General features: G+C 39.9%; 1 protein-coding gene across 2 annotated transcripts; it reads right to left on the bottom strand.

Annotated features, from left to right (window-relative positions):
• Positions 1–1,064: 1,064 nt before the first annotated feature.
• Positions 1,065–26,868, bottom strand: NUDT4 (nudix hydrolase 4). 2 transcript variants are annotated; one of them, XM_086750260.1, is made up of 5 exons: positions 26,444–26,868; positions 12,526–12,636; positions 4,294–4,338; positions 2,206–2,293; positions 1,065–1,558 (listed from the first exon to the last, which is right to left on the bottom strand). In XM_086750260.1, the coding sequence occupies exons 1-5, from the start codon at positions 26,540–26,542 to the stop codon at positions 1,356–1,358; spliced, it is 546 nt and encodes a 181-aa protein (XP_086606386.1). In that variant the 5' UTR covers positions 26,543–26,868; the 3' UTR covers positions 1,065–1,355. The 2 variants fall into 2 exon arrangements, with proteins under 2 accessions (XP_086606386.1, XP_086606390.1); XM_086750264.1 differs by having other exon boundaries at positions 2,206–2,290.
• Positions 26,869–27,103: the final 235 nt, after the last annotated feature.

Genomic DNA, 27,103 nt, shown 5'->3' with positions numbered 1-27,103 from the left:
CAGAATTAGGATGTTCATATGAATTAGATTGTGTTCTTGTAGAAGAAAACCATACACACGCACACACACAGAGAGAGTAATCCTATGGTAAAAACATTAAGACCAACAGTGGATTTAGTTTTCATCTTTTTGGCTGAGAGGAGAAAATAATTAAGAACAGGAAAGTTGTCAGCTGTACCTCATTTATTCCAGCTGAGTTTTTATCAAGAGGTCAGCTTTAAATTCAAGAAGCTAAAGCAATTGTTGTTAAAACAGTAAAAGTGACAAACTGAAGAATTAATTTAAAACTAGGGTTTTCAGCACCCCTTCTGAAGATGATAAAGGAATATTATTTCTCCATTAGTGTAAGTATGTATCAACCCACCCGTCTGCAAGCCCAGGAGGTACCACTCCCAGCTCCTGCTGGGCCAGACACCTCAACACATGCCTGCTAACAGCCACCTCTGTAACATAAAGGTGCCCCTTGGGTAAGTCTTACTTTCCTCTACACACTTTTAAATGACAACAGACTGCAGGAACACTACACGAGATGCTTCTCCTTGCAGAGTAGAAGTTTTTGGAACCTGCAGTGTAATTACACCATGAACAAAATATGTATCAAAATGCTAAAAGGAAAAAAAAAATGGGGGAAGAGAGATCTACAATGCTTTCCATGTAAGTCTTCTTCTGACAGTTCATCAGCTGACCAAGTGATGAAACAAAAGTATAGTGGGTAGTGTTGGTCGTTGCAAGACAAGGTTATTGTCCTTGCTCTAGTTATACATTACATGAAGATTGCATAGGACAAGGCAACCTTTTGGCTAAGTGAGGCAAGCAGTGCTTAGTGTTGGTATCCTTTGCTCTCGACAGGCTGAATGTGGTTTAGTGCTTTATTGTAGTCACACTTCTGCATCTCTGCCTTCACCACACCCATTTACCCAAATAGGGCCCCTCTTAAGATCTCAGCACTTCATCTGTGGATACCAAGTAAGAGTTTAGTATAAGACTATTTGCTCAAGCTTTTTTCTAAGCAAGTACTCTTGTGGAACTACTGACTAAAACTGACAAGTCTTAAATAAGCTGAACACCGCTGAGATGCATATTTTATTTTAGCAGATATGGAAATTTATATACTCAAGGTTTTTTTTTTTTTTTTTAAAAAATGGCCTATTAAGGCATCTTAAAAAAATCCATATATGGCTTTGGTTTGCTGAAATACTATTTTACATTGTTAAAAAGGAAAAGCATGTTCAAATAAATTTGACATTATGACACATTCACATATTTCACTTAGAACTGACAGTTATACAGATGCCTACATGTGATCACAGATGTCTCCTCTTGTGATGACAGGAATAAAAAGGTAATCCAAATGTTTATCTCACAGTAGAGGGTAACCCAGAAGTCTGTGCAGAAGTGACATATAAGGAGTTATTATCTGGAAGAGGGGGAACCACTGAGTTTCCATTAGTGGGTGAACAGCTCAGTTTCAGTTTTTCCAAGTACTCTGCATGAACAGGCTTGTGACACTGAAGGACCTTGATTGCATCTTCTACTTTAAACCATTCTCTTTTCCTTCCTGAATGAGTATAATCCACAAAGACAAACAGTTACAAATTTGTAACAGCACCATTTGTTGCTATCCCATCATTTGCTTTTTCTCATTTCTTTTACTTCAGAAGTTCAAGCGTCAAGTTGTCAAAAGATACAGAGTGAAGAGAGATTGAAAGAGCTGATGAACACAAGAGATTCACTCAAGCTTACTGAAATGAAGTTCATAATAAAGCCTTTCAGACAGCTCTCGAGGTAGATACTGAGCAGAAGCTCATATGACTTCATCTGCACTAAAAACTACATCTAGTTCTTACAGAAGAGGATATTATTATTTACATGACTTAATACTGCCTTCCTACATTGTCATGCCTAGCACAGAACCAATAGGAAGAATGAACACGCATGCAGACAGAAAAAAAAGTGCTTTGTCTGATTTAGAAAGCAGTAGTACACACTCAAAATTATTGTAATATAAGAGTAACGGTATGTTGGAAGCAACCCTAGTTACAGGTGTACAAAAGTGTGGAAAAACAGCATCACAATTTCCATTAATTTCAGCTTATAGAACAGAATTAGTATTCCCCCCAGAATTAAATTAATTGCTTCAGAAAATGAAATAAGTTTGCTCAACACATTTTAAGTGTAGCACGTGAGGACAGAGAATGGGTTTACCTATATTAACTGAATCCTCCCAGTCTTCCAGTATCTCCGTCACAGTAAGAACATAAACATACGTCCTATGCTTCCGATCCTGGTTCTGCTTGAATATTAGAAGTACAGGATTTAATTCACAGAAAAAAAAAAGAAAACAAACAAAAACCAAAACCAACAAACAAAAATTTACAGATTTACCACAACTATAAGATTAGAAATTACTTACCCTGAAGGACACTTGCCAGCAAAACTGGCTTTTATTTTCAGTGAGTAAATATCTGTACTGAGTAGGCGCAAAAGGATGGGGAAAAAGTGAAGTGTTATTTGAAACAACAGCTATTCTACTTTACTGGACTCATTAAAAAAACCAAAAAAACCCAAAAAAACACACACAAGCAAATCTGAAGATTGTGAAGCTGGGACCAAACTATGTTCTTGGTCATCCAGTTTATTATTAGGAGTTGTCCACTAGTACTGCCTATTACTTGTCTTTTACATGTGCTGTAAATTACCACAGTAGAGCACATTTGCTAAAACTGTATCCACAACTCATGTTCCTAGATGAAAGGTTATTGAAAAAAACCTTTGTGAGACGGAACCGCCACATCATGTGGCTAGATCATCTATGCAATCCTGGCTATAAAGTTTCACTCAGTAAGTAAGGCAAATTAAATAGCCTATGTTTGCAATCATGACAAATGCAAAAATCATTACCATCTGTTTCACTTGCCAGGTTTGCCATGTTTGCAGCACTAACCACCTATTGGACAGCATACACTTTTTGATCGGGGCAAGTCAGAGACTGACAGAGGTAGTCTGCTCAGGGCAAGGCTGCTGTGCTGCAGCCCTTCCATGCAAGGTCTGTGTAAAGATTACTCCCTGCTAGCTCCAGAGTAGGCTAGCAGTGTGCTCCTTAAAGGTGCTACGCCCACTAACCAAACTATACTGCCCCTTGGAAAAGAACTGAGCTCCAAGAAAACCCAGGACCATCTATGATTACAACTATATTAAGAACCAAGAGATGTTATGCCCTAGCTCCCCCTTACAGATGGTTTTATCCTTGTGCCAATAACCATTCCTGTTTCACTACAAGCTCAGTATAGTTTCAAACTGTTGTGCTTTACTAGGAAGTAAAAATACTTCAAGACAGTTGTCATTATCACTATTAAAGGGAGTAAATAAATCTATAAAAGACAGCGTTTCTGGCAGTAGTTCTAGAATACAAGGACTTAGCGGCAATATTTCACAATGGGAACACCTTCAGTACTCTATCAGCTAGTCATATATGACCAATTAATATTTCATATAGGAAATCCCTTTCAGGGACACACTGCCTCCGAAATCTTGGCTTTATAATTTGGCTGTGAAGATTCATACCTATCTACTAGACTAAGGGACTTCCACTCTCATCCCACTATATTTATATATATATATATATATATACACAGCACAATATAATGTTGGATGTATTATAATCTGAAGACTCACCCCTACATTTCCAGAGTCTACGCCTGTCTAAAACCTGCACAGCAGTCTATAGCAACACCAATACTGGAATAGTTCTATCTAGTACACATCCTTGTACTGTCAGTAGTTCAAAGTCTGATCCAAAGCATTAGCTTTTTTAGTGATTCAAAGCCATTACAAGACTGATTAATTTAGGTTTGTCAAAGTAGGCAAGTTACTTCAGCAAAATCTAATCAAAGAACAGCAGCCAAAATAGTGCCCCAACTTTAGAAATCCTACATCTATTAATGTTGGTTTCACTTAAAAAAACAAAATAATAATAAAAAAAAAACCAACACAAAAAACAAAACACACCCCCCCCAGTAAAAAAATTAAACCAATTCTAGATGTTGTCCAATCTTTCCAGGAAAGTTCCAAGTGCTTTGAAATCCTCCTATTCACATCTTCACACATCATGTAACAACTGAAGGAAATCACCTAATGGAGCATTTCCAGTAGCAATGCAAAATTATAGGCAGGTAATACTTAAGTCTTGTAGTTTATCAACTCTTACAAAAAAACCCTCAAACAAACAAACAAACCCAACCAACCAACCCAAAACAACCCCATTGTTTTTAAAAGGTAAAAGAAATAGCTCACCTCAAATATCCCGAGCAGTCTGCCTAGCTTTCCCTTTACTCCAGCCTACAAAACAAACAGGAAAAAGCTTTAACATATGCTTTTTAATTTCAAAAACTAAAATACTGGTAACCAGCCTTTTCGATCAGCATACTTCTTATTAGGGTTATTTAAGCAAGTGGTTTTACCATAAGTTTTAATTAGACAGTGCTGCATTGCTTCTGGAGTTTCTGGTTTCAGAGCACTTACAGGGTATTAGAGCACAAAAGCTTGTCCTAGTGAGTGGATCAAAGAATGTCTAAAGCTTTCAGGTTTTCCGTCCAGACTAAAATACTGTTTTACTTACTATGCTCTTGGTATACTGTGTTTTATTAAAGAAATAAATGACATCCAATACTGAAAGAATCCCAGGAAGTAGACAGAACAAGAGATAATTTACAGTACTATAATAATAAATCTAGAGAAGGAATAATTATAACTCCATTGCTACTTTACACAGAAACTTAAGTCTAAGTCTTTAAAACACAGTAACAAATTAAACTATAGGTTACTGGGTGGACCTTGCAGCATAATGACTCCATGTACGCTAGCTTCCATATAAAAGTGTAGCTTTTGTCATGTAAGCTTAAAACCAAATTTGTATCCCCAATTCTCTACAAACAGTTTTGAATTCATTTTCTCATTAGTAACATTAAAAAAGGCTTTAAATTCAGAGTTTTACTCCAGATTTTTTAATACAAGCCCTATGTGAATCAGCCTATGCTTAGTAATTTTTATCAAGACAATTAACGTGGTCGTCATGTTCCACTAAGACTCTAGGGTTTGTTTTTCCAGAAATAACATATAATGCCTCTTCCAACAAAGTAGTTTGTGATTATCCATTTATTCTAAACAGATCTCAGTCCATATGCCCAAGACATAAAAGCATATGTACTGTACCAGTAGACAAAGCCGTGTTTACATCTTTTTTGTCTTGTTGTATAACCGGTATTTAAAACAGGGCTTCTTAGTGCTAGGATGACATTTTCTAGCCCTCAGTCTTTGTTTCCAGCTTTAACCAAAGAAAGCTACTGATGTCTTGTATCTTTATATAAAAGGACCATATGGATCATAATTACATTTTAATGAGTAACTCTGACAGACAACTGGGCAGGCTTTAGCAAGAAGTCTAATCAAGATCTTACAAGTGAATGTTTTCCGTGTCTTTCTTTTTAAAGAAAGCAGATGGCTGGTGTTATTTATTAAGCAGTTTTGATGAAGGATGTCTGATCACAGCCCCTGCAACTCAACAAGCATTTTGCTTATCTCAAGCAAGAGCGAGACGCGACATACAATATTCTTCTGGTTGTCTGCTGTGATGACTGATAACTATTAGAGCTGATGAAGCTGAAATACGTAACTAGACTTTCTCATAAGTGATTAGGCAGCACATTAATTATGAAAGCGATGGACCCTTATTTTGGTCTGAAAGGGTTAGCTGTGCCACAACAGGAACTAAAGACTGCTTGTGCTTTACATTGGATAATTAAAAAGCACTTATTAACCTAAAGGAACACATGGTGAAGAAATGTTGCAGTTTTACTGATCAGTCCTAATTTCCTCAACATTACAGGATCTTTAAAAAAAAAAGATTAAAAAAACCCAAAAAAACACCAAAAAAACCCAAACCCACACAAAAAAAAAAAAAACCAACAAAAAAGAAGCAGAACAGAAAAGGCTAGAAACTTACACTTCTGTCCCCAATTGTTGCCTTTCTCCTCATGCAGCAGTATCTAGGAATCACTATATCCTTTAAGATTTCTACTTTGTGGCAAACTGAACAACTGAAAAAAGCAATTTTCCATCATCCTGTTCCATCAAAAGTAACAATATGAATCTGTGGAATTAGACATTTTTTAATACTTCAGATGTCCAAGTGTGCAGTTTTAGCTGTACAAGTTTTGTAATTTCTTGATTTTCTTCCCTAGAGTTGCAGCAAAGAACAAGATTGTTTAACATCCTTAAAAGTATGGCTTAATAGCAGGACAGAGAGCCCCGTACAGACTCTGCAGGTTTCTCTAACATTAAGAAAAGCTTTTCCAAGTACAAAGAACTGCTCTGAAGGGGACTGTGCTCTACTAGAGGGAGGAAAAAAAATGATTCCCGATCCCCAAACCCAATCACCCTCACCCCCCAAACCCCAACCAACCCCTCCCTCTAAACCAAAAAACTTTCAAGATTTTAGAGCTCTTTAATGAAGTCCTAGCCAAGGCCTTATTTACATTACAAAGATGTCTTAAAGGCAAGCCTATGGCAACAGGACTGTTGAAGGACAAAGAAACTGACCATGAAGAGATGCAGGAGGGCTTCTCTGAACTGCTAAGTAGGAGTCTGACAATTAACTGATATCCAACACATGGCAAAAACACCATGACCAGGTAAGTTTACTAATATGGAACAGATCTTGTAAAGAAGTTTTTTCAACTTATGAGTACCCCATAGCCACAAAGTGAATTTATCATCAGTGTTACTCTAAGTGGAATTTACTTAACAGCTTCTCTATTCTCCCTCCAAGCAAATCAGTGGTTTAAACAAATACTCTTAGCTGAGTAATTCTGAATGAAACAATTAGAAACACTCCATTACATTAAGTGAAAAAAAATTCCCAAAGCTTAAAACGAAGCTTTTGTGCAACCAGATGTTGCTATGCAAATGTAATTACTGTCACTGATGCGTAGTTACTCTCTAACCAAAGACATGTGCTTTCAAAATGCAGCATAATTCCTGCAGATAGTAGTGTCTTTCAAAACCCCTATACCAGAAGTATAAAAAGGCGGTAACTAGCACCTCATGATTTTTCTCTGAAAGTAATATATTCAACTGAATCATCTTCAAAGTTTAAAAAGTACTATTAAACTGACTGTGATTTTTTTTTAAACTGCTTTTGCTAACAAAAGTATTTCCTCCAGGTTCTTACCTTAATGTAGTTCCTCCAAAACGTGTCAAAATTAAGTGCTACAGGACCAAGAAATGCTTCAGCTTTTTTCCCTAGAAAGTCAAATAAAGTTCCCACTTCCCTAATCATAAGCTTCTAATCCAATACATTGGCTAAGTTCATAAGACTGCAAACCATTTTGTCTCTAATTAAAATATATTTCTTCCTTTGGCCATGATATGCCCGTGGCTGTCAAAATACAGTTCTTTAAGTAAAGAAAATCCTACAGGCTAAAATAAGAGAGCGAGTCTAAACTTTGGGAGAAAAGTCTGAAAAAACAGCATTTCTTTTAGCAGACAAGCTGTTGATTTAAGTGCTACATCTCCTCAGAAAGATCCCCTAAGGAAGTCTATTGGTACTATGTCAGTAAGGTCTCAAATCTGAATTTGTGCATATATTTTAGTATTAGACTAAATCAAATAACAAGAGGGAAAACTGGCTACTTCATCCCACAATCTTTCTGGCCTGGAGGTCATTCACTGTTGGCAGCTCTAGATATACTGCATTCACAGATACGCAGTCAGACTTGCCTTTTGTTTCCTGTAGATGGAGCAAGAGCCATGCTGCAGTTTAATTTTCAGGCTAACAGTCTACCAGAGCAGAAAGTTGCTTAAAATCTGCAAGATTTAGGAGTTATTTTTAACTGCGGGATCTGTTGGATAGTAGTTTAATGGCTAGGCTCCTGAAGGCACCGGGCAAGACTACTCCTGTTCTTTCTTGCATAGTCTTATAAACCCCAAAGGGTTTCATGGTACCTGCCACAATCTTTCAGCTGAAAGGGTGTTTTATTTATTTATTTTCAAAAATATCTGCCTAGTGCTAGTCTGTAACACCCAGTCATTTTTCAAATATCAGATGCTCACTGCAGCAGATTCCTCTGCTTCCTGTGAGAGGTCTTAAGTAACATTACTGCCATTTTCATTGTTGTAGCAAATTAACCTTCAGGATCAGCGTGTTCTCAGAAGCTATGTTCACACTGGCATGTGAGGAATTGCTTAATTTTTGGTAGGCATTTCAATATACTACTAAGTACAAGCAAAGCAAGAGTGTAATTTTTTTTTTTTTTTATGCGATGAAGGAAGAAGAAGAAGTGGGAGGGAGGGTGCTCCTTCCATTTAAGAGGCTGGACATCATCAGCTTGTCACCCTTACTGCTTGTGTCACAATCCACTTTGAGCACCGCATCTGCAAACAACTTCCATCTTTCATGCTACCCAATTAAAGACTAAGCTCCAAATTAATTAACAGAGTAGCTCCTCATTTAGATGAGGTTTAATACCTTTCTGGAATTACTTTATACTGGAACTTCTTTTTGGAATTCTACTGTCAGGTTTGTAAAAACTGACTGGACCTAAGGAACTGGACAGGTTATTGTAATTACTGTAACCTGTGAGAAGACAGACAAACTTAAATGAAATTCATACTAAACATTTAGTAGAGGAGAAAACCAAAATCACTAACATGAACAGAACTTAAAGATTAAAAAAAAATAAACTGGACTTATGCAGACAGACTATGGAACAACTGCAGTGCATATAGATTTGACTACAAAGACCTTTGCTTGAGTTCTAAACCAATGATTTTTAAATACATGACTGTTGGTGGGAAAGTGAAGAATATTTAGAGCCAGTGGGCTACTGTGTTGTGAGCTACTAGCACTCCTACCATTAAGAAATGCCATTACAACTCCCATTATAAATTTCTCCATTTTAATAAATTAATGGAAACTGATGCTTAGTTTGTGCATGACCCAATACTGAAGAAACGGTTCAAACCAGTGCCCCTGTGTGCCTCCTTTGAAGTTTATTCATTCACAAAACTCTTAACAGTTCACTTCACTGTACTGTAACCAGCTTGCCAGGTTACATTGACCTTAGCATAAAAATGGAAAGGACATCCGTCTCTAGAAAGGTTAGTATGAATTTTCGTGGCTCGAGTCAAAACCCTGAATACCACTCCGGCTTTTCTTTAAAAATGGTGCTTTGCAATCTCATGGCAGCACACAAGATTCAGCCTGTAGCTTAAGAATATTTTACTCTAGGGTATGAACTTTTCACACTCATCAGCTACACAAGCTATCAAACCCTGGAAACTCAAGCTGTAGAACAAATGTAACCAAGTGATTTTTGCTTATTAAAGCTCCTAGCCTTTGAAAAATCTTTATGCATTTGCAAGCACAGCTCAAACATGAACACAGCTGGCTGTTTGTCTCTTACTCCAGAACACCATAAAAAAAAAATATATATATATATAGCCACTGTAGTAAAAGTGAATAAAAATTGGTTTAACTTCTGAACAAAATGACCCTGCTAGCACCACTCAAGAGCTTTACATTTGCTGGGTTCTTTTCTTTACCTTTAGAAACAGCTTCTCTTGTGGTGTATGAACACTGATGATGCTAGGTTTTTTCCAGTCATTTACAACATGCAGCTCTTCTAACATGAAGCCCCTTACTGAAATTTTGATGGCAACACATATATCCTAAGCAGCTACAGATCAGCCAAATGTACAATACCCTGAAAAGTAATCAAAGCATTTGCCTAAGCCACATGCTTACATGTTGCTCTGTGACAGCACTTGAACAAAACGCAATGAAAAGAGTGTGAGTGAAGGAGGCTGACATCTGTCTTCAGGATTCAAAACAGCCTAGGTTGCCAAATACTGCAATTCTTGACCAGAACCACCACGATGTACGGGAAAGCCTTTTGCTTTGCCCTGACAAAGAAGTGAGAGCAAGAACAAAACTGGGCTATGGAAGGACTGTTCATATCATAACAGCAGGTACTCCTATTTTTCACTTTGTGATTTGCTCTTTTTTTCTGCCTGCTGGTATAAAAGCATGTCCAAAGGGAAAAATATTATTCAGAAGCAACTAACATTTTGGTATCTGTATGAACCAGAGCAGTTTGCAGTGTCAGGGTAGTGTGCACACTGTCTGGGGTTTTACATTAACAGAAAAATTGGTACTAACTTTATACTGTATGATGTATAATTCAGTAATATTCTATACTCATTCCTTAGCTATCCCATCTTAACCTTCCTCAACACTCATGGCCCACACACTGTACCACTGCAGAAATTTGAGAGCAGAGCTCCAGCAAAGCCAGGACTTGGGAGTCAGAATATTCTCAGGGCAGAACTACGTGTGGCAGAAAACTAGTTATCAGCCCCCAGGTCACAACTCTCACTGCTATACTACTTTGCTACAAGCTCAGCCTGAGCTTGTGTGTAGCACTGCATTTCCTGCAAGCTGAGAAGCTAGACTGCTCAGGCAGCTTTCAATAGCTGGCCAAACCCCCACAGCAACTTTGTCTGTGTCAGTCTCTTTTCCCAAGTAGCAGGTCATAGGACAAAAAGAAATAGCCTCACGTTGCACCGGAGGAGGTTTAGATTGGACATTATGAAAAATTTCTTCACCAAAAGGATTATCAAGTCTTGCAATAGGCTACCCAGGGAAGTGGTTGAGTCACCACACCTGGAGGTATTTAAAAGACATGCGGATGTGGCACTTAAGGAACATGGCTTAGTGGGACTTCGCAGCGTTAGGTTTATGGTTGGACTAGATAATCTTAAAGATCTTTTCCAACTTAAATGATTCTATGATGACACACAAGATGGTTCATTCTTCACCACCAAAGCAAAAACAAATACATGACTACAGTTCAGTCAGCTTTAGTTTGACATGAAGATGAGATTTTAATATCCCTCATCTTGGACTGTGCCTTAAGTCAGATCAGCAATTAAAACTACCTGTGTTCAGAACACTGAGCCAGTGGTCTTGTGCTTTTTAATCCCACCCAGCAGCTCGCGACAGTAGGAAGTGCCAGGACTTTCCCCAGAGTTGCTACTACTGCCTTTCATTCCTAGAACCCAAAATCTTTGCTCCTTTCAAATGGCACTGGACTGCCTGGTGGCTATCTCCTTTACTTTTATAAAGACATGAGCACTTACCTGAGTATGTCTTGTGCTGCTCAAAATTGGCTCCCCCAGCAAAACTGAACACAGACAGAAAAGTCTGAGAACTTTGTATCAGTGAGACTTATTTCTGCTTGACCCTTGTTGCATGAGGGCTGGTAAGAGCATTGAACACCAAACTAATGCATTCCCCATGCAAGAGGGGAAGAGGGTCACTGAATCACAGTTCACAGAAGAGCTCATTTTGACAATAAAGAGCAAGCAGCATTTGGGGCAAGTTGCACCTACATCAAGTTCCCAAGCCTTTAGAATTCAGCAGAACCAGTCTTAAGGGTGAAGAAGCTAAACCACTAGGTAGCACAGCTAATAACAACAAAAAAAATCATTATACATACTAATAATCAACAAAATTAGTGTGTTTTGTGAACAGTAGTAGTCAAACTGAGTTGAGAAAACTGTTTAGACTAGTAGAAATTCTGTAGTTCACTCGCCAGCGTGCATCCACTTTCTGCAAAACCTTGTACCTTCTATTTGAGAAGTATGATACAAAAAAATAAGAGCTGATCTGTAGTCATTTACACACTGCATAATTCCTAGCCACATCAAGTGAACGTAGTTTTTCTTGAAGTTTTATTTGGCTTACAGTGCTGGCTATTAGATATTCAAGTAACATTTAATATTTTTAACAGGTTACCTAGGAAAAACATAGAGCAAGTTGAAATTAGAATTTTTAATTTGAAATTTAACTACCATACTAGAGGGGAAAATGGCATTAATTAATCGAGACTTAACACTCTGTTTTGCCTAGGCGTAAGGGCAGAGACAGAAAGGCAGACTATACCTGTGGTGCTTTCTTTATAGATAAACAGCCTGAAATGTAATTATTGAGGCCTTTTTATTGTTGAATTTTCAACTGCTTAGATGTATCAGTTTCTAATTCATTTAGTTTGGAATCTCCTCAAAGGTCTGTTTATTTCTCTTTCTTATTATGTAGCTACATATTAATGGTTTGTTCACCTTCAGTCTGTTGTGAGTCAAACATTTTCTGCACAAACACAGAAACGCTACACTACTATAATATGTCATTTGGCATAAAGGCACAGTTCCACTTCCAGCAAGTGTTTATAGAGGCAGACAGAAATTTAGCTATGAAATGAAAGCATGCTGGGAAGCAAGCTAATTAGTTCACCTTACCACACTATATACCAATTCTAACACACACAACTGCAGTTCTTTACATTTCACAAGCACAGAGGTCTCAGTCAAATCCTGGATAAAGGAGGTAGAGTTCCCTCTTTTTTCTTGATTCTCATTCTGAAGATAGCAGCAGAAAGAGGCTGGATTGTTTTGTTTCGTTTTTGTTACCTCTTCATACACCTCCCTCACAGCTGCTCCTCCTGGCTCTTCTTCTGGTTCCATTCCTCCGCCCGGTACAATCCACTGATCTGGGTATCGGCTACTGCTTACCAACAGCACCTATAAATAATTGCAAATGACTGTTAAATACAGCTCACAAGTCAGGAATCTTGGTACTATCTACTTTTTCAGCAATACACTTATTCACCTAGCCAGACGGATTATAGACTTTAGAAATAAAACATAATAGGCAACCAGGAGCTGTAAGAAATTAATAAAAGAAAAAAAATAGGTGAAAAGGTGACGTTATTAACATCCAGTCTTTTAAATACAACTAAGTCAAGACAATGTCATTCTAATCTCCTTGCACAAATACTTGCATCAGATGCTTAGACACAATGTGAAAACTACATAATACAATATGCGCAGAAACAAAGATGTACAACAACAACCTAATAACAATATTCTCTAGCACTGAGTAAGCCTTAGGGTCATAGAGACAGCAAAGCGTGAAAATTAGGATATTTTCATCACACAGAAGTTAAACAAATTCTTCTGAAATGGCATCTTTGGGCTAAAAAAAATGGACTTCTGAAAACATTTCTAATTTTTAAGTCTCTTAGACAAGCTTCTTTTTAGTAGCTGAAGTGTTATGTTAGCACAGCATGCTTACGGTATTGTATAACTAAATTACAAGAAGAGTACTTCACTGGCCCTAGTCCAATTTGGTTTCTTCTAACATTTCCCTAAGAGGAAAAACTGCATCACATTGAATTTTAAACAATTTCTAAATTTAATAACATTTTTTCCAAGACACTTTAATTTCACTTAATTTGACTCTGTAACCTCGTCACATCATTTATATATACTAATTTAAAAACCACTCTCTGTAGGACCTGCCCTTCAGAATATTCAGAGCTGAGAAGATTTTAGCCACCTGTCCAACAAAGTAGGATGCCTCATGTCTAGAGTAATTTGCAGCAGAAGACAATGAAAATAAGACCTTGATTAAGGACCACACGAAAACAAATAGTTTAACTTTTATTTGAGACATGTCCTGATTAGTAAGACATACTCAATCATCTGTGTAGTAACACGCTTCATATTCTAGGCTATACTTACCATAAGCCCTACCCCTGAAGTCAAAGGACAACTGTGGGGAGCAAAGGGACAGGGTTAGTGCTCAAATCTTTAAAAGCAATTAAAAGACTAGCAACAAGAACCCCAGTCTAAAGTTTAAGTATTGACTGGGACCAGATGACTGAAGTGACAGTCCAGTCCTCACCAATTACCTTTATGGCCTTTAAACTCATCTCCTGTTGGATCAAACAGGAAAATGATTCCCTGATGAGGGCAACAGGGAAATGCTTGCCACTTACACTACATCCCTTTGGCGGTCACAGAAATACAGTGTAGGTTCACCTACAGAAACTGGGGAGCGTAATTAAGATGACTGCATACCTTTGTGAATGCAACAACGCGTATGCATACTGAAGTGCACCTAGAAAAGCCTTGCCTGACAGATATTTTATTGTTGTAATGTTTATCTTATTTGCAGTCAAGAAGGATTCTCCACCATACTGATTTCCCCAAAATGTTTCCTATGCTAAGTAAGGAACACAGCAGAGACCTCATTTACTACAGAATCATTCTTAGCATCTGATCTACATTTTCACATTTTCAGTCAACTCAAATATTTTATTCAGCTGCCCAAAACCTAGAAATAGTCAGCAAAGGCAACAAGGTTAGACACAAATGTGTCCTACATAGTTTTAGAGAAAGTTTTTGAACATGTAGGTGGAGCATCCATATCACTACAAAGAACCACCATCTCAGCTATGCTTAAAGAGCAGTTATAAAATCAAGTTATGGAATCACTTTTTGGACCCCAGACATAAGCATTACACATTACTTTCTGCTGATGAAACCAGCACTCGCTGCAGTCATGTGGAAGCTAGCAACAATGATGAACAAAAGGATGATTATATCACATTAAATAATTCCCAGCTTGGTAGAATGGTTTTAATCAGCATTCATTGTTTAGTTAAAGCTAAACATAAAAGTCTTAATTACTACTAAGGGATAAATCAGGCTGCTAGTTCTGTCAGTGTGGCATAAAGCCAGGAATTTTTTATACCTTTGTATATAATAGTTGAGTACTGCTAACCTGATCAATAGTCTATTGAGCTGGGTTTGTATATCTATTAGTTTCAAATTACCCTTTTAAAAAGCAGAAACAAATACATCTAGCAAGTCATCAACATTAAAATCAACTCTGGTAGATAGGCTTTACAGCTATATGTACAATAAACTCCTAAGTGTTACAGCCTGGGAGTTCATTCTGGCAACTATCCAAGGAACCAAAGCATTTTCTCAAGCATCTTTCCCTCTATACATTATTCTCCTGTGATCCCACCGCTTTTACAATCTGAACCCAAGGGACCACACTAAGGTATATTCCTGAGACCTTCAGATGCACATTTTTTTCCTCCCAGTAGCATTAACATTTGAAGTCACTTGGGCGTGAGGAATCCATCCTGGTGTACACTAGCAAGTGTACTCAGTGGCAATCAATTTCTGCAGAATCCGAGAGCTGATAGCTAACAATTACAAGATTGTGTGGTAAGGCTGAAAAGTACTCCACAGTTTTTTTTTTTTTTTCCTCCTGTTAGGGTAGCGGGCAATCTTGCACTAACTTACTCATTTTTGGTTTTGTCATATTGTTTTTTATTCCATGTAGTGGATGTAGTTTTCAGGTGTTTCCACCTGTAAGTGGCCAGAAGACACATTGCACAGTACCTGAATGACTAGGCTGTAAACATAGACAACTTAATTTTTAAGACACCAAAAAGCTGTGGTTGGTTGACAACGCACTCAGGTGCCAAAAGAGGTGCAAAATCAGCAGCAAAAAGCCAGCAACTCATCTCCCCTAATATAAGAGAAGCAAACCAGGAGAACAGATATCTAGGTTGCTTGGACATACAGTCTTTTTTGAGGAAGTTCATGTTCACACAGATTACAGTCTGCTGAAAATTAAGACTGTAGAATCTCACACACCTGCATTTTTTCTGGCCTATGAACACCAAATTTTACATAATAACCTCATTAGGCTCAGAAGAAAACAACAGAACTATGCAGGGAAATCTGTATCCCTTATGTCTGAATGGAGAAAAAGGACTGAGATTTCTTGTATTGTATTACTTGCAAGGGGTCACCGCCCTGCCTCTGAAAAAGCCTTACTATTGACGACTAACTTGCTTCTTCAAAAGATTTCCAAAGTACAGAGTAATGGCATCAAATCTGCTTGCCTAGTTATAATGTTAACTTTATCTGACTCCAAAGACTAAGGTAAAGATATTATTTTCCATAATACTGCCAAATGAAGCAATAGAGCTGCAAAATTCAGCTAGGAGGAAAAGAAAATTCTTCCACTAAGTCTTACTAGCCAAGTTTTTACCTTGTTTTCAAGTCCAGGAATAGCAATGACCTTTGAGTGCAGTGAGGAAGAGAAACTGCTAGCCAGCCTACTTGTAATAAGCACCTATCGATATGCTTAACCAAAATATGGTTAACCAAAAACCCAAAGGTAATTACAGAGCACGTGGCATCATGGGACTTGCTCACTATAAATGCTAAGCCTGCAGATAAACAACTGAAAATTTCTAAAGATGCCAAAGTTTTGGTGTGTTCAGTGTTCTCAAGGCAAAAGAAACTTGTGAAACAGTTAGCAGCCATATATTCCAGAAGATTAAAATGGCAACAGCTCAGAGTAATACAAGTTACAACCAAAAGCGATTCCTCATTATTTTTTTTTCCAGATCAAGCACTCAAAAAGGCAGAAAATTACTTAAGCTTATACAAAATATTATTGCTTTCTATCTTCCTTAAGTGTGGGGCATTATAGCTTACAAAAAAAACCCCTGTATTAAAATCAGCTTATGTTAAAAAAACTGATCAAGGTTAAGGTTGAAACTTGCTAGACAAAGCAACGCCCCATGGCTGGATTCTTTGACTTCAGAGCAGAGTCAGCCACAACTTGAAGTAATGAAGCAAAGGAAGCCACTATAAACCAACTGCAAGATGGAAAATTTTCCATAGCAGATGTATCACTTACAAGGAAAAACATACTTACAGTTGAATAGGTTCCACTCCAGTTCCACAAGAATTATTTATTTGTCATTAGATTTCTTGTAAGCTCTCTCCTCCCAGCCTAAACACAATGTATTCCTCTCTTCTTACACTGCACACCCCAGTAGCTATGTCCAACTTGCTGTTTGAATTACCTGATGGAGATAGCTAAGTTTGCCTTTTTTTTTTTTTCCTCTAGTGAAACTGGCAGTTAAAAGGAACAACTTTCAAGAGGAAGAGAATCAGCTCCGCACCCCCAAACCACTCCTGAGCACATGCAGCTCAGTTGCAAAGAACATTGCATTGCTCAGGTGCAACTAAACACTGTGCAGAGGAAGAAAGGAGAAGGCAGGTGCCTCGAAGGCAAAGGATTTAGCTCCCAAGCTCTATGAAGCTGAGTACACGTGAACAATTTCAGAAGCTTTAAACTGGACAAAGCATAGGAAAAATCATTAAGGCAGCAAGAGGTACCTCTCAGGTACAAACCAATGTGCCAAAATGCTACTAGAGAGACTAGATGAACTGTATGTTCTCACAGGCATCAGAAACATGAAGAGGCAAAAACTATTCTGAGACAAAAACAAGGCCCACTACGGTGGAAGTTAATATCATCTAACCCAGCACACTGAACATTGAGAACTTTGGCCTATGTGGTTGGTCTGCCAAAGCTACAAGCAACTGGCAGAGTCATAAAGATGTTTTAATGCAAATACAGCCAAAAGGGTCCTTCAAGCCCTACGATTTGTTTGGGAACCACCATAAGCAGATGCTCAGAAAATAATAGGTGCAGGAAATATTTCACTATTCCCTAACACTCCCAACTTCCAATTGTTCTCGGCTTAGGAGCTTCCTTAAAAGTACTGGGAAACTACTTTGAATGCTACAACACAGAAACATTAATAAGAAGCACAGAAAAGCAGCTTTTGTAAATCCTGGATCATATTTGCAGGATTCACTGTATGGATTTTTAGGCAAAAAGCACACATCTCAAATTAGAGAGCACATGTCAACCTGCTACTGCAGTTAGAGATTTCCTTTATCTAACACTTTTTTGCTATTTTAAGAATCACTGCCTCATTTGAGTAGTTCTGAAACAGTTTAACATCTCCCCTATAGGTTACTGTGGTATCCGTGTCCTAGACCACCATTGTCTCTTTTTGGACTCTAGAAAATTGAAAAATGCAAAGGAGCTTTACAGCTTGCCACAGCAATGCCAGACAGGTAGCTTTTAGTAAGGAACATACTTTTTTTTGCCTTTCTAAAAATATTCTCAGTAGAGCGATTGTTTATAGTGCTCATTCTTAACTGCAATCATTTTCAAAATGACTTTTCTTAACCCGGAGATACAATGTCCATAAAGTTATTGTAGAGTAGTAAAAAACCTTGGTATCAGTCTTGACAGCATTTTAGAAGCTAATTAAAGTCAAGGCTGCAACATCTTTACTTTCTCCCTTACACTGGCACAATGAGTTCAGGAAGCTGATCTGGCTGAAAACTAGCTTGTACCATTAAAGCTTAGTTTTCAGCCTGCACACATTCAACACTGAGCAGTACGCAGCCATACAAGGGTCAGCACCACACAAACTGGGCCAGAAAGGTGTGACTGCAGCTACCCAATTTCAGATCAGCCTAAGCCAATTCAAGAGCCTCTAGCAAACTACTTTACAGACAATAAACTGAAAAGTAGTCCCCAGCCATGACAGAGGTTAAAAGGAAGATTTAGCCTCAATGAACAGGAACCGGCAGAGCAGCTGAGAAATGGCATAACAACTAGCAGTACATTAATCCTAATGCTCATTAACTTGAGCATAGGATCTTGAAAGCAGCCCAGAAAACTGGGTTCTATCTATACAATACATTAAGTAAAGTTTGAAATATCCTCCCAGCTTTAAGTAAAGATCACTTTTCAAAGCAGCAGCATGATGCCTGGACATCAATCAGTGCAACTTTACCAGCATTACGAAGATGAATGATAAAGAAATACACGCATACATTTTTATAATAGCTTAAAATCATATCTGCAAATGACTTTTTCCATTTAAGATCTTCTGATTTTAAGGCTATATGGCAATAGGGAGAAAACCATCAGCCTTTTTCAGAAGTTCTGCTTTAACTTGCAATTAAAATGCTATTATTCTATAAATTTTATTTCACATATTTGGCTAACACATTATAGCAATTCAGAATTTTACTACCTTCCTCTGGCTATTTAAAGTACTTTGTTTTGTTCTTCAGCTAAAGTGTTCATATCAGGAACAGACAGCACTATACTACTAGGGCACATCAGTCAGAACACATTTCCTCACGTCAACAAGCACTCAAGTCACCTGTAACATTAGATCTCCCCCTAAGCTTTGGTATGCTTCAGAGAATCAGATGTAACAGGCCTCATGGTCTGATGAAGGGTGCAGATTTTGCACCCAGTAATAGCGCAAAAGGAGATTCTTGTCTGAAAAAAAATCCTGCAAACAAGAAACCCCCACAGGCATCTATAAAAAGTTTTATTTCTCACACTGAGTCAGTTCCCCAATCCACTTTACAGTATGTTCTTCTTCCCTTACGCTTGCCAATACAGACCAAGGGAAAAAAAAAGGTAGTAGGGGAAGAGCTAAAACTCACATTGCTGCCTATTTCTTTGTAACTTGAAACCATGGCCTAATCTTGAGCAGGAGAACTGGGCTTTACCGGTTACTCAGCAACATAATCTGTTTGAGTAAGGGATCAGCTTCCAAGCAGTTGTCAGAAACAAGAGCTCCAAGTCTTTGAGAAGCATTCAGCTGCAGGTAAAGACATGACAAGGTTACTTCTTGACAAGTACCAGTTACCTTTTAGCCATTTTTGTCTTTGAGATACTTGAAAAAAACACATACATCTTTGAAAACAAAATTTGTTTCCAAATATTTATGTTTATAGGACTGGTTCTACTGAAGTGCTTAAGCACTAAGTCAGATTGCAGTGTTTCGTGAAATCAGTGGCTGGCCAAAGCCAAACAGATCTTTCTTCAAGCTGGAACAACCAGTGAAAGCCATCTAATTAAAATAAGCTTTTAAAGTGTTCTGCAAACAAGGCTGGAAAAAAAAAATACAAATCAACTCCTGGTCTGTGAACTCGCACATCTACAAAAGATGTTTAAGAAAACACGGCTACAAATCCTAACTAGAGATAGATACATATGCATATATGTGTGTGTGTGTGTATGCATATCCCTCTCTAGCTAGGCTTTATATATATTTCTGAAGAAGTCCGCCAGCCTGCTATTTCATAGGAACTGGTAACTTGGAAGTTTTGAGCACCACTGCGTTAACTGGGGCAATTAAAACAGAAACTTAGCCACCAGTTTAAATCCTCAAAGTAACTTAGGATGGTGCAAGTAAGCTATAAAGGATATTTTCTCAAGTATCTAAACACTTACAAATATTACTTGTTCAAAAAGATAGCATATTCTAAATACAACAAAATACAACACAGGTTTTGTTGCACAATGCCTTAGCCTGATGTTAAACAAGTATAGCCACGTTTTCTTTTCCCCTCAGCCCATTTTGAGCAGCTATCCACCTCATTAAACACATTCATATGGCATACACAAGTAATACTATAGGTATTGGAAAAAAAAAATTGAGGTTTCCAGTAAAAAACAGCTCATGCTTGACTGATTTCAGTATCTGAAGAGCCATGAGTGAAGACTGACGCTTCCTGCCATGGTGGACAGCTGAATCCCTACAGCCTCACTGAACTTGCAGGCTTCCACTGCTGGCAAGCAGTTCCAGTTTGTCAAAAAAACCCCACTCCAACATAAAGGTAAGGTGCATATACACTGCCTGCAGAAAGCTGTTTTTCAGTGGAAGTAGGGATAACAAGGCGTTTGTCCTTTATAAGTTGGTTACCTGTTATCAATCCTACCACAGCAACCTAACATTCAGTTATCTATATTTAACACTAACGCAAGCTTAAACCACTGCAGAACCTCTGCAGGAGCCTGCAGGGACACAGCATAAGCAGGCACTGTCTCTGTAGACACACCATAGTAATTTTTGAAGCTATTTATAGGTCTTGATTTTTCGAGCTATATCCCTTCCTACACTACACGGATGATGTCCAAATGTCAAGAAAATCCTGAGGAAAAACTAAAGCAGCAATCACCCTAGGTCAATTGTTCCTCCTGTATGTTAGCAGGGCAGGGACACAAGATACAACAAGCGAGAACCACAGCGCACCCAAAGTGCATATCAAAACGTGTATTCTCTGGTATTTTAAAATATGCTTATATTCTCTTAGGCAGTCAGAGCAAACTAGGTAACCTGTATTAGTCCATACATTGCTATTGCTTTGGAGAGCACACCAGCCTTAGACATGGTGCCACGGTCATGCTCCAAGTTATACTTTGGAGCACATATTATTTGTGTGTTGCCACCTGAGGGCTTACACTGAAGGATAAAGAAGCCCAATGACAAATTCTGAGCCGAGTATGGAAGATCCTTCATCACTATGCTAGAAATTATTGTAAATAAACTTGAGCATCACACTTTGTCAGGGTAGCCAGGTGACACTTTTGGGCCCTGGTTTTATAGATCAGGTTACATTACAACAGGTCATTCTGGTTTCCATATGATTTAGACCAATACAAATAAAAATAACTTTTTCCTTTATTATCCTTTAATAAAACCATTGCTAATATGAAGCAACAGCTGTAAGAAACAGAAGAACACCAGTAATTTTAAAAATAATAAGAACACTGACCACGAGAACAAGGTAGATTAAACAAGGGTTTTTAAAATCTCTACATTCTACAGCCCATGAAATTCTACAGCTAAATCAGACCAAAAAGGAGATACAATACTAGGAACCTACAATTTTTAACTCAAAGTTAAGAGGCAATAATTGACATTCAAGTATATACCCTGCTACAGGGGGGGCGAAAAAAAATCATTAAGAAATCTAGATTTCCCATAAGTGTGTGACAACACAGTTATCCTCACTACTGTCTCAATAGTAACAGGAAACCCTTCCCATCTATTTTCATCTCTTGTACGAGGCTGAACAATAAATAGTAAAACTAAAAATTGAAAAGCTTGAATAATTTTTTTGCATATTAAACTATTTTTTAGATCTGCCACTAGTAAATGCTGGCTGAACACAGAAGTAGGGGTTTCAATACTACATTCAATTACATAAGGCAGTGTCACAGATGCCAAAATAATTAGAACGCACTCAAGTTTTATATTCAAGGTATTTAAAAATAACTGCTCATTTATTTGTATAATACATAGGTGATGGAAGAAAAATTCAATTAATTAGCTTTTAAAATTTAGTTATCCAAACGACTAAAAAAAAAAAAAAAAAAATTTATTACTGTTTGCTCTTGCTGCTTTAAAGGCCTGCCTCATTCTCTGCTTTGAGAGGTACGAACTTCCTTGCCCACTCTCTGCCTAGCCTTAAGACAGCAGCATTTTATGTAAAATCAGTGTTTGCAGATTACTGAATGCATAAGCAATTTCAACTCGAGGAAACACTTGGTCCTCACAGTATTGAGAGGTTCTCCTGCAGGCTTATCCTAAAGCTGCCATCCACATCTCTGAGTTGCTCAAGAGAGACTTGCATTTCCTCATACACAAATCTGCCAGCCCATCCCAGTCTGCTGAATACCATCAGCTTTTTTTTTTTTGCACACACCTAACAGCTTCTTGCTTGTTCAAAGCGAAAAGCCTGCAGCCCCCACACACTTCATGCCCACATAGCCTCGTTTCATTTTTCATGTGATCTCTCCCACTTCATTTCCAGCAATTTTTTTTCGTTCAAAGGGCAGACAGTGCCTGCAATTACTGCTTCATTTCCATTAAGAATAGAAGGAGCTAGCACTTAAGCTCATATCCAGCCATCTTGCTCTCTCTTCAGTCCAAATGACAGCACTGATAGACAAAAACAGACACTTTAATGACAGTAGTGTAAGAAACACTAAAGAAAAAAAAAAAGTATCTAAAGCTACTGGACACATTACTTGGCTATTTGGGCTTCCTCCAGAATTTTTTTTTTTTTAAATCGTAAAACATGACAGCATGAAGGGTAGAAAATCTAAACCAAAATAGGCTATATAGCAGTAAACTGGCATATGTAGAGTCACCTGAAGATGAAGAAACAGGAAGGGAGGATTTTTGCAGTGGTGCACCTGGACAACCATAATTCATCTCAAAAGTACGTGCTTTCAGCTGCACTACCAGCTCTCAAGACACAGTAGAAGCTTTTGACAGGTTGCAAGACTGTGGGCAAGCCCAGTTTCCAGCCCTTAGCACCCAAGAGAAGTGACTCAACAATTTTAAGTCTAGCAGCAAAGACTGTTGGTAAGTCTAATTGAATAGGGTGCTGTAGCTGGAGAGTAAGAGCTCAGCAGCTGTATTTCAAACTGTTTGCAGGGATCACCAGACTGAATTTTTCCTCAAAGGTATTCTACAGCCCACCTATGTTTTGAATTAAGAAATAAAGAAGTGAACAGAAAATGAATGGAAACACAGTATGGTTTTATCTAAAACATCCCTTGTTACCACAGCCTTTTTCAATTAACATGTTGTTTCACTGCCCATAAAACTCATCTGTAACACAGGCTTCAACAAGGCTATGAAGGTAGCATAAGGAGTGCAATATGAATAGGAAATAGATCAAGAAGCCATAACATGCAGATTTTGCTAGAAGATGATTAACAATAAAGGTATTAAATGGCCTGATTTTCATTGGTGATGATCACAAAAAGCTGTTACTGAGATTTGTAAGTCTCAAAATTGAGAGGCAGTTTCCATAAGTCATGATATCAACAGAGAATTTCATGCTAAGGATCATGTTCGGTTAAGAACATATTGTGAATCTAATGTGCAGGACACTACGAATTTCTGGTACAAGTTGAGAGTTGATGAGGTGGGAACAAGTTAGAGACTTCAATACCACCATTAATCACAAGATGACTACACTATAGCTTTACAGTTATAATAAAGGTGGGTCCCGTCACAAGGCTTTTTTTTTTTTCTTCTAGTATAGCTAGAGAAGTCTTAGTAACCTTTTACACAACATGGTGAGATTCCATCTGAAGCAACTACAACTGTCACCCACATTCCAAAAAATAAGGCTGTCAAACTGAAGGAGATGAAAGAGATGATCACAAGGCGACGCCATGATGATCAGAAAAAGAGAAAACTGGTTTTAGGAAAAGAGGCTGTACGACTTCAAGTTCATAAAAAAAAAAAAGTGCTAAGAAAGGAATGACAGCTGCCTAGAGATACAACACAAAGCTCAGTGCAAGCAAGGTGGAAAAAAGCTAAAGCACAGGCACATCTGGGTATGGAGTGTCCTTTCAGAAAGTCAGAATGGAAGTAAGAAGACAGGTTAATTTTAAGATTTGTATCAGAAGATTCCTTGAGATACTAATTCCTCCAGATATAAATGAACCAGCTGAAAAGTAGAACGTGATCTATTGAGGGAGTCTTGCAGACAGTATCTCCAGTAAAAAAAAAAAAAAAAAAAACCAAAACCCAAAACAACAAAACAACTTGAAGCCACCTACAGCTTCTACAGCAGCCTGTTGTTCCTCTCTTCTCCCTCCCGTCACCCAGCTACTGCCTTTGTGCTCCTTCAAAGCAGAAGTTACCCTGCACTTCATGATCTCTGGAGATGTAGGTAAGCTGAAAATCGATGGTACAATCTCTAGAGAATTGGAAAGGAAATACTGAAGACATTTAGGTGGAGTTTGAAGCAGACCTGCAGAGAAGAGTAGCGAGACAACTGTGTTCAAGAACAGCAGAAGCAAGTATCATGCAGCCAATTTGGGGAACATGGCTGGTAATAAAAGTTAATCACAAACAGTAGTGAGGCATCAAACTTCTAAGGAATAGGTTCTGTGTTGATACAGATAGAGCTGGCACTTGAGAAACAGCTAAGCAAGTTCAAGATGTTGCCATTACTTTTCAGGAAGTAACTCACCAGAAAATAATTTGAACTGGTTCCATACACTTAATCTATGTCCCAAATCTGACTGGGTGTTATCCTATTCATTTCACCCTCAAGTCGTGTCTACTTGCACAATGCCAAAGCCCAGCCTTGTGCCAGCTGTACAGGTGCTCCATCCGCAATACCCTGAAGCACTCTAGTGCAACAAGTGCCAGCGCTCAACCTTCTTACACAGCCCAGCAAAGCTGCTACTACCATCCCTAGCCTTGGAGGGTGTTCTTATGCGTAAACAACTTTTGAAGCAGTGAGTGGCCTCATTTGGATGCAAGATTCAAAGAGAATATATTAAATTGCAGTTGGAAATTAAGAATGAATGGAAATTACTGGGAAAGGTGACCCCAACCATGAATTTCCAACTGCAACTGGTGCAAGAGAGCTGTAACAGCAGCTCAGGTGTTTGAACTCCAAACAAGTCTGAGCTGGAGTAGCATCTAAAAATAAATACTGAAGACACATAAATGGAGAAGCATGCTGGAGTATCAGAGAAAAAGAAAAGCTAGACCAATAGCAAGAACTAGTAAAATTTCTGCTAGGCACCTTTCTCCTTTAGAATACTAGGAAAAGGATCAGCAGCATAATCCCAAGGCTGTATTTACAGCACACAGGGAGTGGCAAATACCAGAATACCACATAAAATTTTTGCCTAAACTTAAAGGCCGGTATTTGGCGATCAGGACTCTTCCCACTACATTATAATCCTTATTAGATGTTTAAAGATAAGAAAGAAATTTGTCATATGGACAGTTTAGATAGGACAGTAGCTACTTCCAGCATATAAAGGGGAAAAAAAAAAACCCCAAACAATCAAGCCCTAACCTTTGTAGTTATTTTATAGCTACTAAACAACAAAATGAAAACAAAAATCAGGAAAGGGTACGCTTCCAGCCCAAGACAGTCTATAGCACATTGTGCAATAAAACCATCAGCAAAGTTTCCAGATAACGGCCAGCGCAATTGACCTTGGCTAGGAATACAGGACAACTTTGTTGCCACCTCCCCATTCTGCTGCAACACACAGCCCCGGCTGAGCGCTATCCGCTACAATCAAACCCGCAACACCCTCCCTCCCGCCACAAAAAAAAAAAAAAAAAAAAAATGTTTTTAAGCACCGTTTAACTCTGTGGGTGGGAAACCCCCACCAAGGCGCAGATTTTCCAAAGATAAGATTTAATTTTTTTAATTTGGTTTTTTTTTTTTTTTTTTTAGTCCCTCTGAAGTATGGCAGGGGGTTCGTTTTAAAGGGCAACGCCAGCCCTGCCTTCAATGCGCCATTACACGTTAACCGAGTTTCTGCGCGCTGCGGGCGCACAAAGGATGACCGCGGAGTTTCCGCCGGTCTCCGCTCCCGCCCCGGGAGCTGCCCGCCGCGCCCCTCCCCCCATGGCGGCGCGGGGTCGCGGCCGCGCACAAAGGCGGGCGCCGCGCACGTGGGCCCGCGCCCCGCCGCACCGCCCCAAGATGGTGGGCGAGAGGCGCGCGCCCCGCCCCCCGGCACGGCACAGCCCGGCACGGGAGCGCCCGCCGCCGCCGCTCCCAGCGCAGGTTGCGGGCCGCCGCCCCCCGCTTCAGCGAACGCGGGCCCGCACAGCTCCGCGCCTCCGTCCGCGCCCCCGCGCCCCAACACGACTGTGTGTGTGTGTGTGTGTGTGTGCCAGGGGCTGTCCCCCCGGGAGAGACCCGCGTCCCCCGGTCAGACAAAGGGACGCGACACCGGTGGGCCCAGTAGGTGAGGGCGGAACGAGAGCCCCGCCTGGGCCGGGCCGGGCCCGGCGCCCCCCGCCCCACGTGCGCAGCGGCTCGTCGGGCTCACCTCGTCCTCCCGCTCGCTGCGGAAGCAGAGGCACGCCGCCCGCTTCTTGTAGCCCTCCCGGTCGTACGTCCGCGTCTGGTTCGGCTTAAATTTCATCATAGAGGCGGTGACACGCCGGCTGCCCCCAGCCGCTGCCGCCACCGCCACGGCTCCGCTTATCCGAGCGCTGCCGCGCCCCCGGGACGCCGCCGCGGGCTCCCCGTTCGGGAGCGGAGCGGGAGGACGATCAGTCCCAGCTGCCAAACTCCTGTCACAGCCGCGCCGCGTCGCTGCCGCTGCCACCGCCCCAGGAGCCGCGCCGCGCCATGGAGGCTCCCTCGCCGCCCCGCCCGGCTCGGCTCGGCTCGGCTCGGCCCGTCCCTGTGTCGCCGGCTCCGCGCGCCGCGGCGGTTGCCCCTGCGCCCACTATTTAACTGTAACGCACATTCCTGCGCCCGCGCGCGCGCCGCGCCGCACCGCGCAAGCGCCGGGCGCGGCAGCGGGAGGGGAGAGACACAGAGAAAGAGGCGCGCCCCGGCGGCAGCGGCGGCAGGCGGGGCCCGGGGAGCGGGAGGGGAGGGGAGGTAAAAGGCCGGTCACGGCGCGGTGACGGGCGTGCTTAGTCACTTGCTGGGCTCAGCTAGCGGTGGCGGCTCCGCCAGGCCGGCGGAGAGGGCTCTG

Source organism: Chlamydotis macqueenii, chromosome 1, assembly GCF_036417535.1.
Source record: "Chlamydotis macqueenii isolate bChlMac1 chromosome 1, bChlMac1.mat, whole genome shotgun sequence".
In the NCBI taxonomy this organism is placed as follows: Eukaryota; Metazoa; Chordata; class Aves; order Otidiformes; family Otididae; genus Chlamydotis; species Chlamydotis macqueenii.
Note: the sequence above shows the minus strand (reverse complement) of the source record. Positions and strands in the feature narration are given on the sequence as shown.